The sequence below is a fragment of the Antrostomus carolinensis genome, unplaced genomic scaffold (assembly GCF_000700745.2).
Source record: "Antrostomus carolinensis isolate BGI_N321 unplaced genomic scaffold, ASM70074v2 scaffold11740, whole genome shotgun sequence".
In the NCBI taxonomy this organism is placed as follows: Eukaryota; Metazoa; Chordata; class Aves; order Caprimulgiformes; family Caprimulgidae; genus Antrostomus; species Antrostomus carolinensis.
The window spans coordinates 1-12,681 of NW_010287805.1; the positions used below are offsets into that span (position 1 = coordinate 1).

Here is a 12,681-nt window from a genome sequence, read left to right on the forward strand (position 1 = left end):
TTATTATTTTTAATTTAATGTTATAATTTCATTCCATTTTGTATATTAAATGTGGAGGGAACTCTCAGTCAGTGCTTTCTGTATGGGGGTGTCTGGGCCCAGACTCTCAGGGATGCACTGTGCCAGTGCAGCTTCCCTCCTTCCCCATCACCCACTCCTGTTCTTCAGAAAGAGGTTTTTTGAGCTCTGTTTTCCTGTGCCACTTCCTGTTCCTCACCTCCTGCGCTCATGCCCTGCTCTTGAGAAGCAGTAGTAGCAGCCAATGGCAGAGAGACCTGGAGCAGCTAGAACAAGTCCAGAGGAGGCCACCAGGATGATCCGAGGGCTGGAGCACCTCTCCTGTGAGGACAGGCTGAGAGAGTTGGGGCTGTTCAGCCTGGAGAAGAGAAGGCTCCGGGGAGATCTTATAGTGGCCTTCCAGTACCTGAAGGGGCTACAGGAAAGCTGGGGAGGGATTTTTGATAAGGGTAGTTAATTACAGAACAAGGCTTTAAACTGAAAGAGGGGAGGTTTAGATTAGATATTAGGAAGAAGGGGGTCACTGTGAGGGTGGTGAGACACTGGAACAGGTTGCCCAAGGAAGTTGTGGATGCCCCCTCCCTGGAAGTGTTTAAGGCCAGGCTGGATGAGGCTTTGAGCAACCTGGTCTAGTGGAAGGTGTCCCTGCTGATGGCAGGGGATTGGAACTAGATGATCTTTAAGGTCCCTTCCAACCCAAACCATTCTGTGATTCTATGTGCTGCCATTTCATTGTGCCCCTTCACCCCCACCCTTGCTACTCTCTGTTTTTCTGACCTGAGGTACAGCAGTCAGTGTGTTACAAGCTGACTCCTGGTGATTGCACAGGAATTGCATTGTTTAGTTGTGCAGCATGTGCAGGGACATAGCAGCTGCTGAGGGTTAAGAGACTTCCTCTGGGGGTGCTGATGAAATTGATTGAGTTCTCAGAACTGTTCCACAGTGAGTCACTAAAAATAAGCTATTGGGTTTTGCAGGCTCTCCACCTGCACCGCTCAAAGCACAGGCGCCACCTCTGTCACGCAGTGTGGTTCTGAGCGCGCTGTAAAGAGCCAGCGTGCAGCTTTTTCTCAGAGCATCAGTTGGGACCAGAGACTGTGTTCAGACTGTGTAGGTGAGGTGAGAAACAGAACATAGCTATTCTTGCACTTACACGTGCTTGTAGCAATGTGAATGGAGCCATAGAAATACACATGCATGAAAAGATTTGTCGTGTGTTTTACTATTTCATTCATTCAGGTAAGGCAGATTTGCATTCAAAAACTTTATTGAGCAGTTGAGTCTGCAATAAACATGACGAAGAGTCCTGCCAGAGAGCTGAGCTTTGGTGGCTGTGGCTAACAAAGCAAGCAAGTTGCTAAAAATTGCAAAGAACAAGACAGTGTGAAATAAGCTGCAGTGTCACATAAACCAATGATAAATTGTTACTGGGAATCTCATGTTATGCCTGGACACTATTATCAAAACTGATATGAGAGGAAGAAAAGACATCAAGAGAGAAGTGAGAAAAAGTAGTTGTAGAAAGCTTTCTATTTTCTTGAGAAAGGCTGGAAAATCTGTAGCTGCCTACTTGGGAGATAAAGATTCATAAGACAGGTTGCTGAACATATGGTCTGATGAGCTGTGGATGAGAGAACTGCGTAAGTGACTTTCATCCATTCATGGATGTGAAGGTTCAGAACAGGAGATTGAAGAGACTTCAGTGGGTGGCATGAGCAGAGTTGGCCCTCATGCCCCAGGGCAGAATGGTGAATGACAGAAGGCCTGGACATAGATGAGGGATCTATGTGTTTTCACGATGGCTGAATGGGAGGCTTGTTCCTGGGCTGGTCAGTTTCTCCTTTCAGTTATCCTTTGTTTCTTTTCGTCATCTCGTTTTCTCAATTCAGTGTGCAGCCGTTAAATTGACATGTGTACTAAAAGCAGCATTTTTGGTGCTTGGTGAGTTTTAATTCCTACAGTGCTTTTCAAAATGAATAAACAATATAAATAATTTTTCCAGGAACACTTTAAGGGAAAGGCATCTCTAGTGTAACTTGTACATTACAGGGAAAGTGTGATCTCAGGTACATAAATCTCTCCATTAATCATTTGTTTGCCACCGGGGTAGTGAAAAAACAATCAACAAAACCTCTTTCGGATGCTGAAATATCTTAAAGTAAACTCGTGCAGAATTTCTGTCTTTCATTCTGAATGATTAAAGCAGTTGCAAAACAAGGTCACATCCAAGGACAGCTGGGATTGTCTCTTTTATGACTTCAGTTTTCATTTGCAGTGAACTGGTAAACGATTAAAATGCAAACAATTAAAATTAAAACACATCAGACCATATAATTCAGTTACTCCCAAAATGTAATAAAAAGATGTCTCCCTGATCGATAATTGCTTATCATGGCACCTTTATGAAAGTACTCAGATGTTTAGACGCTGCTTTGGGAGTGTTACAGGAAGGAAAATGAATGAAGCAGGATACTGTAACTAAGTTTTTGATTGCAAAAAGACCATCACAGGATTTAGCAAATTGCATGCTGAAGTGGAAGAAATAGAGCTCTGGATGCGTCTGGTATCTTTTTTCAAGGTACCTGGTATCTTTTTTCCACCCGCCACAAAAATGTAGCTTGAAATTGGTACCTTGCTGCAAAATTTTGAGAAGTTGCCAGCAGAGAGGGTTGCATTGTGCTACAGCAATAGCTCTCTTCTAAAATAGGATCAGCGATCCCTATCCATGTTCTTAAGGTCACTGAAATAATTACTATGTCTGATGAGGACTGCAGTTTTTGCTGCTCTCTCAGGCTCACAGTCTATGAAAAAGTGATCTGAATTAATTTTCTCCCTTTTAAAACCGTTCTTAACATACATGATAGAATTGCAATGGTGTGATAAAAGAAATAAACATTGTGAAATGTCATGTTTTTGTGTAAAAGCCATGTTGTGCTGCTCTTTTGCACAATGATGTTTCCAGTAGCTTAATATTTTTTTAAATCTGCCTTTTCTGTTTTATTTTCCCTTAATTCCTCTTCATCCTGTCCTGACTTGCTTGGGCTTCTCTGTGAAAGGAACCAAGGAAATTCAGATACTTGTAGCCTGAAAAACAAGGGATCCCGAAAAGATTTTCACAAGATGCTTCAAAAACAAACATTTGAATCAGAAACATTGGATTCCAGCGATGCAAACTTTCAGGTACATTTTCTTCACTTTGGGAAAAGCAATCAAACAGAGCAGCTTTCCTCAAAGGAAGCACCCTCGGATCTCTGCAACGGCATTGAGCAGAGAGCCATGCTTGCCGTTAGGCGTCACGGCAGAGGCAGCCCTCTCTGCCAAACAAGCAAAAAAAGAAGACATTTCATGACGCCCCGGTGTCCAAGCCATTTTGTTGTTTTCCAAACAACAGGTGGGGCCCCGACACGTCCACACGCTCCCTGAGGAGGCCTCAAGGGCGACCCTGGCCTCCTCTGACTTCGACCTGCGCAGCCTGCAGCCGGACCCCCGCCTGGAAAACCTGCTGCGGCACATCAGCGCCGAGGCGTTCGAGAGGCAGAACGAGGAGGCACGGCGCACCAACAGGCACGCCGAGCTCCTCGCCCTCTACCCCTCCGTGGATGAGGTGAGCTCAGAGGCTGACTGACCCACAAGCCTTTCCCAGCTGACTGTCCTGGCATGTGGAAGGTGAAAGCTGTGCCAGAGTTGAAAAACAGGGTTTGTGGCCTGGATATGCATCTCTCTTGGATGATAACATGGCGAAGGCTCATCGCCGTAGTCTTCTGTCTGCTTTCTTGAACTTGCATTCAGGGGGTGCAAGCCAAGCTCCGTGCTGGTGCTGGGGCAGTGTCAGGGTGTTACCCTTTGCTATAATGCTTGCTTGGAGGCCAGAAGTGTAAATATTCAGTGTAAATGACAGATGGGAGTCAGAAGTGTAAATATTCAGAAATATAAATACACTTCCTTTCATCTCTGAAGAGATTCAATGCCTGCTGAGTGGGGGAAGGTGCTAGTCTGTAGTGGCAGCCCAGTTACTGCCACACAAAGGTTTTATGTAAGTATGTAAATTTACAGTTGTTTTAATTGACTATGACTAAATTAACTCTTTAATGATAGGAAGATGCAGTGGAGATACGTCCGGTGCCAGATTGCCCGAAGGAACATCTGGGCAACAGGATTTTGGTGAAGCTGCAGACTCTGAAGTAAGTGTCCTTCACAAGCCTCGCGTACCATTTCTGTTCCCTCCAGCGTACTGCTGCCAACCCTGCTACACCGCTGCCAGTGTCCTCTTCAGTCAGTGTTTACAGGCTTGCTTGTTCTTCCATAGTGTAGCAGAGGACTATTTCTATCTATCATTACAGAAGTCTTTAACTTGTCATGGTGAAAAAGAGTTGGGAATGAACCCAAATTATGTATTTGCAACAAACTAGATTGGTCTCCGCACACACTACTGAACTTGATAAACAGAAAAAAAATTCAAGAAAGGCATGATAATTTTTTAACTGATATCTGAGGCCATCTTTCTGACAAATTTAGAAAACATATTGTGTAGTTTACTTCCCTTCTTTTCCTCTTGGAAACATCTAATAAAATGCACTATAAAAATATGCTCCAGGCTTTGAGAGAGCTGAAGTCTGGAACTAAATACTTTTCCTTATTTTCTAATGGAAATGCCAGTCGAAATATAACTCTTTCATTTTTTTATTACACAGAGTCAGAAGAATGCAGTATTAATCGGTGTCCTGTACATCTTTTCTCAACAGGTTTGATATAGAGATTGAACCTTTGTTTGCATGCATAGCTCTCTATGATATAAAAGAAAGAAAAAAGGCAAGTGTGCATACAGTATTTTTGTTCAGCTGGCTTGGGTTTTTATCTCTGGAGTAATCATTTAGGAAAACTTACAAAAAACATGCAACTTTTTCACACATGCAGTCTGATACAGGATTCTTTTTAATCAGTCAAATTCACATACTTGCAATTGTTTATTTTGTAGTTCTAGTTACTTTTGAAATAAAATAATATTTGATGCATTTTTACTTTACAATACCTTATAATTCTTTTTCTTTTCAAGATCTCAGAAAATTTTCATTGTGACCTCAACTCTGATTCATTAAGAGGATTCTTGCGTTCGCATACACCCTCCATTGACCTGTCTACTCAGGCAAGATCAGCAGTATTTTCTGTCACTTATCCCTCATCGGATATATACCTAGTAATAAAGGTATGTTACAGTGCCACTTCAGCACCATTCTTCCTGTTCCTGGCTGTGCCTGTTGTCTGAGTTTGTGGAGCTGACAAACACGAGTTTCCTGTAGCTGAGATGAATTCTGATAGTTTCACCTATGCAAGTGTCTCACTGCCAAGCTAAGGAGTTATATTGATACCCTGTGTTCTAGTTCTGCTAAGTAGTTAGAATTTCCTATCTCTGCCTAAGGGAAATATAAAGTAAAGTGAAATAAGTAATTTAAAAAAAAATAATTACACTATGTGGAGGTTTTTTGGCTTTGATTTTGTGCACTTTTTGTCATTTTGTTTATTTAATTCTGAAACTGAGTTAATTTGAACCACTTAATTTGGAATCTGTTAATTTTCCTGATTTCAGTGAAAATGCAGTAGCACTTGATCAACAGTGTTGTCACAGACATATTTTCTGCTTTCTAACAAACCAGATGGAAAACTAGGAGAAGGTGCAATATCAGTTACTACATAAAAACAGTTTTAATAATTCTGTATTGTGCATTTAGGCAGGCACTTTCATATTGCTAGAGAAGCAACATGTTACTGTTTGGGTGATATTTTTTCTTTGTGAGTGTCTTATTTTACTGCTTTTTGTAGATAGAAAAAGTGCTTCAGCAAGGAGAAATCGGAGACTGTGCAGAACCCTACATGGTTCTCAAAGAAAGTGAGGCTGGCAAGGTAAGTAAATAACTATAAAGAGTGTTTAGATCAAAAAATGCGTGCACATGAAAAAATCAGAGAAAGAGCAGACCCTTAGGAATAGGACAGAATCCCCTGGAGAGGAAGCCAGCAGGTGGATCCATGATGCAAGCAGTCTGGCGTTTGTGACCGACAGGAAGAAGTCATGAGAAGGCAAGGTGCAGTTCCATTACTGACCCCTTTGGAAATCAGTACTGACAAAGTCTTGAGTCACGAAGCAGGTAGGGGTGAGCAAAGGAGATGACAGTGCAATGTGGAGTTAGCAGAAATGTTTTTACCTCAGAGACATGTTATTGATTTGGATGGGCAAACAACCAAAATATAATTTCCATTTTTTATCTATAGTAGCATTAAAATAACTATTTGCTTTTAAAACAGTCATTATTTTATTTGTCTTAGACAAAAGAAAAGATTGAAAAACTGAAAGCGCAAGCTGAATCCTTTTGTCAGCGGTTGGGGAAATACAGAATGCCATTCGCCTGGATTCCCATAAGCCTAACTAATTTCTTCAACCTTTCAACATTTGAACGAGAAATACCTGAAGCCGAAGGCTTAAATGGTAGTCGTCTAACTTTTCTAACCTTTGTGAAGCTACTCTTCGGTAGGACTATACATAGGAAACAATGTCATTCTCTCTGGCATTAAAAGGGAACAACAGTTTCAAAATTATGTTTTCTCACCCTTCCTTTTCAGTGCTACAAACACTTACAACTTAATATGCTCACTGTTCTGTCTCTGCATATTTATTTTTATGTATGCTAAATATTCTTCCATGTTTTAGGCCCAATTTTGGTTGAACTCTGGCTTTGTAGAAGTAAAACTCCCTTTGCTATATGGAGTTCATTTGCAGTACAGACCAATCAAAACACATATCATCTTAGTTTCCAGGGTATCCAGGACCGTTGGTCAACAACATTGACCAATGTTATTTATAACCCATGAACTAAAAATTTTAATAAGCTTGTGCTCTGCAGCAGAAATAATGTTACTTCACTAGGCATGTTCTGGCATTCCACTGTTTCACATAGTCTGAAATAAAAGTAGTGGAATGTTTTAGCTACTCTCTTTATCCTCTGATGCTGCCAGGAAGTTTTTGATTTCTAGTGGATTCTAATAGTGTTTCTACTGAAGCAACACAAAGCAAGTTAGTGTTTCATTTAATTTCCCTTTGAAGGGAAAGGATCGACTAGTGACAAGAGAGCAACACTGCTACAGGCGAGAAGACTTTCAGAGAGAAGTCTAAGCTCAGAGGACAGCTATCCAGTATCAAACTTCAGAACAACCTCTCTAACCCTCAGCACCTTCTTTAAACAGGTACTTGATACTCTTTCATTTCTGATTGCCTAAGACATTTATAATCTGTGTAATGTGAACTGTGTTGGTAAAAGTTACCAGTGATGTTCCTGTGGGGACAGAGGGTAACTTGCTGTCAAGTAGGCAGTAACTTCGCATGCCTCAAGGACATGGTTCACTCAGAGGCTTTTCTCAGTATTATGGAGTATTGTTGTAAAGGTACTGATTTTTGCCTTTCTCCTGGTAGGAAGGAGACAGGCTCAGCGATGAAGATCTGTTCAAGTTTTTAGCTGATTTCAAAAGATCATCTTCCTTGCAGAGAAGAATTAAGACTTTACCAGGTATGTAATTCATTTTGGATGGAAAAGGATATATGTACTTATCTCCCCTGAATTGGTCTGTAAATTCCAACCCCAAAATCTAATTGACTTGGGTTTTCAGTCTATAGTATGTGCTATTGTGGAACTTCCTGGGTTCCCAGTGTCTACCTGAGCACTCAGTTTTTTTCTGTGTGGAGATTTATGTTTAGCTTGATATTCTAAAATGGTTTCCTTTCCTCCCTAACTTACAGTGTACCTACCGGATACCTTTGTTATTATTCAAACTGTTTGAAGACAGTGCTTTAAAACAGATTTCTAAGATCCTTGCTACTTCTCTGCACTGTTTTTAAATGGGTCATATTTTACAGAGGAAGATTAAAATGTGTACACATTTTATCTTATTTGGGTATTTGGGTCAGTGTTAGCTAACAAAGTAGAGAAGCAGAGATAGTGTATGGCTACTGTTGAAAACCTGACCAGCTTATTTTTTCTTTTTATATAAATTACAGCTCAAGCACTTCTGGGTTGTAGAGGAACCTTGAAAAACATTAACTGAGTGCAAAGCTGTTTTGCCTTTTTAGCTGATTGCCAGAAATTACAAGTCTGAGTTGCACAAACCATTTTCACTTGTCGTAACAGAATTTAAACTGAAAGTCTACTTATACTTGAGTAACTGTTGTCAGTATTAACTGTTTAACTGCTCACCACAGCAAGCCTGGCTTTAGCAGAGATTGATCAGAACAGAATCTGAGTGGGAAGAGTGAGAGATAACTGTATTAGACATCAGTTCTTTTATCCTTTATTTGCCTCTCAGGCAAGTTTTATATTATTTGTATGTGAAAGATACCAGAACATCAAAATAGCACGTAGTATTCCTTCTTTCTTTCCTGTTTCTTTGAAATTGTACAGGGTAGACATAAGAAGCTGTATACTGGCCTAATGTGTAGGGATGTGTATAGGTTACTTCTTGTGTATCTTTCTACGCCTATGCTTTCATTCTCATACAGCCTTCAAGCCAGAGATCCAATTCTTATTTCTGCACTGTTGCTATGAAACCTCACATATTGTTTTCATTTTTGTTTTATTATACATTGGATTGGTCATTTTTTAAATTTTTGCTGAGATTTTGTGATTTTTTTAAAGGAACACTTAAACTGGAGATTTCCCCTGCTCCAGAAAACCTTGGTTATTGTCTGACACCAGAATTACTACCAGTGAAGCCATTTCCAGAAAACCGAAATCGTCCTCACAAAGAGATTTTGGAATTCCCAATTAGAGAAGTGTATGTTCCCCATGCCATTTATAGGTAAGAAATAACATATATTTTTTTAAATTCTTAAGTTCCATTTTCAAAAATAATTGTGATTTAAATTTTTTTTCAGAAAAGAAATTAAGAATATTTAAAAAAAATGTTAAAGACTATGCATTAGGCTGATGATTCAGTCTTACTAGTCATTACAAGACAAAACACCAGCAGGATGTTCTACAGTGTCTTTACTAATCTGATTATATTGTCCTTTAAAGATTTTTCTAAAATGTCCAAAAACCCCCCCTAACAGCTCTCATTGACTTGGCTTATGTGTATAACTTTCCTCTTCTCTGTTTTTTTCCCAGTAGATCTTATTATAGTATTTAACAGTTTTGGTAAATGTTTGTGCTGGGTGGTTAATTTGAGTCATCTGAGCATCTGAGGAAGTAATGTGTTGCTCTGTATATTTTTTTCACCATGAACAAGGGCTCTAGACTAGAATTTCTAGAAGAAATTACTATCAAAAGAATGTGCTTCAACATGTTTGTGCAGCATGGTACTGCTAGTGAGCAGTGAGATTGGTAATAGCTAACTAGCAATAATTCAAAATGGATGTATCACAGTACTATAGATACAGAAATACTAGCTTTCATGTGACCATTGTTTTAGTGAAGGCATAGAAGTAAAGCAGAATGCTTCTTGCAACAGTAGTTGAAGCTATTTTAAGGGACTTTTCTGATCCCCAAACCAGTAGCTTGGTACTGAATTGCATTAGTGGCAAAGACATCACCATCAGTAAGGAGTCACAGAATGAAGAAGCTGAATAAACGGATGTAAAGATTATTCACTCATTGCAGCAGAGGTTAGCAAAGAGGCCGCTCTCTCACCCACTCACCTGACCCCACCCAGGAAGGGAGAAGGGAAGGGCAAGACTTGTGGTTCAGGGCAACTCAGAACTGCAAGGCTGCAGACAAATTTATCCTGGGGAGGTGCTCCAAACCTTAATGGGAAACTGAAGAGCCAGTGGGGCTGTTGGTGGCACCTGGATTTGGATCTCAGCTTTTAAGGAAAGCAAAAAGAGGAATTGGCATCTTATCTTGCGGTAACAACTTACAATATGGTGTCAGCATGGAAATGAGTAAGTAAGCCAGTTTGGATAGAGCCTCAATAGAAGTTTTGGAGGAGTTATTCTTGGGCTGTGCCATGAATCTGCGATATTCAAACTCCTGAGGGCAGTTTCTTTGCGCTCTTAGCACCAGAATGCCAAAATGCAGAGTGTTACGGTACTTTTATCTTCTCTGTGTATCAAAGATAGGAGTGAATGTCTGGTTTTGGGGTTTTTTTTTTTCCCCCACACTTTTTAGGGGGTTTATGCAGACTTTCTATAGGGGAAGTAGTTTTTATACAATTGAAAGTGCAAATGTAAATGAACTTGAGTAATCATGCCTTTTTTTTAATATTCAAATGAAAAAGTAAGACAGAATTTTAACTTTCCTATTAATTGTCTGGTCTCAATAAGGAGTAGCATGCATCAGCTCTAGTGTGTAGCCTAGTAGTGTCTGAAGGTCTGCTTTTGAAAATGAAAAACTTAGCAACCTCTGTGTTGCTGAGCTAGGAAGTTGAGTCTGCACAGAATGTTCTCCCTTTAGTTCTCACCAAGTAGGCTTCTGCAACCAGACATCATTAATATCAAAGCCACCATACTGAAAATTAATTTGTGCATCTCCTGAAGCAAGTTTGGGTGTCTTCATATTATCCTTCAGTTGCTAGGTTGTCTGTATTGAATGCATACACCCACATTAGAAGAAATGCTTGCTATAGCTCAACAGTTACACTCTTTGAGCAGGAGTTCACACCTAGCATGCTTAATCTTTTCAAGCTTTTTGGGCTCTGTTTTGATTTTTACCCTAAGTTAAAGTCATGGTAACAAAACAAAGTAGGATCTGTTCAGCCTAACTTGTAATAATAAAGATAATATTCACAAAGAATAGTTGCCTTCATTAATCCTTACCTTAATTAGTAAATTAATGATGATGACACGACTGACATGCCATAAGTAGTGTCATGCTGTAAACTGGAAACTCAAGCAGTTAATACCCAAATAAAACCCTAAGGACAGTTAGTTTGATACACTGGGGAAATGGTGATAAAAATGCTAGGTCATGTTTTGACTGCCTTGTGACAACAAACATGTTTGCAGTGAGAAAGCAGAGTTGCCAACTGAAGTTGTCAATGAACTCCAGCAATAGTTCCCCAGAAAGTCAGACAAGGTAGCTTTACAAATATTATGAAACAGCAGAGTCTGGAACTTGATGGGGTCCAGGAAGTAACACGTCTTTGCGCAGTCCCATTGAAAGTAACTCCTTTTCCCACAAGCCAGAATCACTTAGCCACATCTGAGACACTTCTGCCACACAATCGTGCCAGTGCTCTGTTTGGTAGTTAGGGAATGTAGGACAATGTATTTAGAAATATGGAATCATGGAATTGTTTAGATTGGAAAAGACCTTTGACATCATTGAGTCCAACTGTAAACTTAACACTGCCAAGTTCACCACTAAACCATGTCCCTAAGTCACACATCTCCATGTCTTTTAAACACCTCCAGGGATGGTTACTCAACCACTTCCCTGGGCAGCTTGTTCCAGTCCTTGACAGACCTTTTGGTGAATAATTTTTTCCCAATATCCAAACTAAACCTCCCCTGGCAAAAATTGAGGGTCCTTCCTCTTGTTCTATTGGCTGATACTTGGGAGAAGAGACTGACACCCACCTGTCTACAACCTCCTTTCAGATCCTCCATTGCAGAGAATGATAAGGTCTCCCTTCAGCCTCCTTTTCTGCAGACTAAACAGCCTCAGTTCTCACAGTTGCTCCTCATAAGATTAGTGCTCTAGACCCTTCACCAGCTTTGTTGCCCTTCTTTGGACACACTCCAGCACCTCCATGTCCTTCTTGTAGTGAGGGTCCCAAAACTGAACACAGTACTTGAGGTGCAGCCTCACCAGTGCTCAGTAAAGAGGGACAATCACTTCCCTGCTCCTGCTGCCCACACTATTGCTGACACAAGCCAGGATGCTGTTGGCCTTCTTGGCCACCTGGACACACTGTTCACTCATAGTCAGCTGACTGATGACCAACACACCCAGATTATTTTCCAACAGGCAACTTCCAGCCACTCCTCCCCAAGCCCGTAGCGCTGCATGGGGTTGTTGCGACTCAAGTGCAGGACCCGGCACTTGGCCTTGTTGAACCTCATAAAACTGGCCTCAGCCCATCAATCCAACCTGTCCAGGTCCCTTTGTAAAGCCTTCCTACCCTTCACTTAATTTAACTGTCATGCAATTCTTCTTGCTTAGTTCTCGGCATGGTGAGTACTGTTTTGAGCCTGAGATTAAACTAACCTATGCAAAGTAACTCTGAATTTTAATAGAGCCAGATATTGTTTTGTGTTGTTTTACTCCCTTTCCTCTAATCTGAAATGTAGAACCATCCTGTTGTAATTAAGCAATGTGCTAGCATTTAGTCATAGCTGATTGTCATGGCTTGCTAGTGTGTTACAGATTATTTATAGTTTCCTAATTTTTTATTGTAAGTCTGCAAACCATTTTTTTTTTTTGCCAATGCTATAGATTTAGATATTAAAAGAATTAAAAATGGATTTAAAAATTACCTGTTGTCATGGTTTAACCCCAGCTGACAACTAAACACCATGCAGCTGCTCACTCATTGTCCCCCCGAAGGGATGGGGGAGAGAATCAGAAGGGTAAAAGTGAGCAAACTCGTGGGTTAGGATAAAGAGTTTAATAGATAAAGCAAAAGCTGCACATGCAAGCAAAGCAAGACAAGGAATTCATTCCCTGCTCCCTGTCAGCAGGCAGG

At 40.5% G+C, this 12,681-nt stretch overlaps 1 protein-coding gene across 1 annotated transcript in view; it reads left to right on the forward strand.

Annotated features, from left to right (window-relative positions):
• Positions 1-3,074: 3,074 nt before the first annotated feature.
• Positions 3,075-12,681, forward strand: part of DOCK8 (dedicator of cytokinesis 8) — a gene marked incomplete at both ends in the record, with an annotated part of 42,079 nt that continues 32,472 nt past the window's right edge. Inside the window, 10 exons of the mRNA XM_010164307.1 lie at positions 3,075-3,198; positions 3,410-3,622; positions 4,114-4,199; positions 4,761-4,827; positions 5,072-5,221; positions 5,836-5,916; positions 6,337-6,496; positions 7,112-7,251; positions 7,478-7,571; positions 8,694-8,856. Of these exons, the coding sequence (XP_010162609.1) occupies positions 3,075-3,198; positions 3,410-3,622; positions 4,114-4,199; positions 4,761-4,827; positions 5,072-5,221; positions 5,836-5,916; positions 6,337-6,496; positions 7,112-7,251; positions 7,478-7,571; positions 8,694-8,856 (1,278 nt within the window). The remainder of the gene's footprint in view (positions 3,199-3,409; positions 3,623-4,113; positions 4,200-4,760; positions 4,828-5,071; positions 5,222-5,835; positions 5,917-6,336; positions 6,497-7,111; positions 7,252-7,477; positions 7,572-8,693; positions 8,857-12,681) is intronic.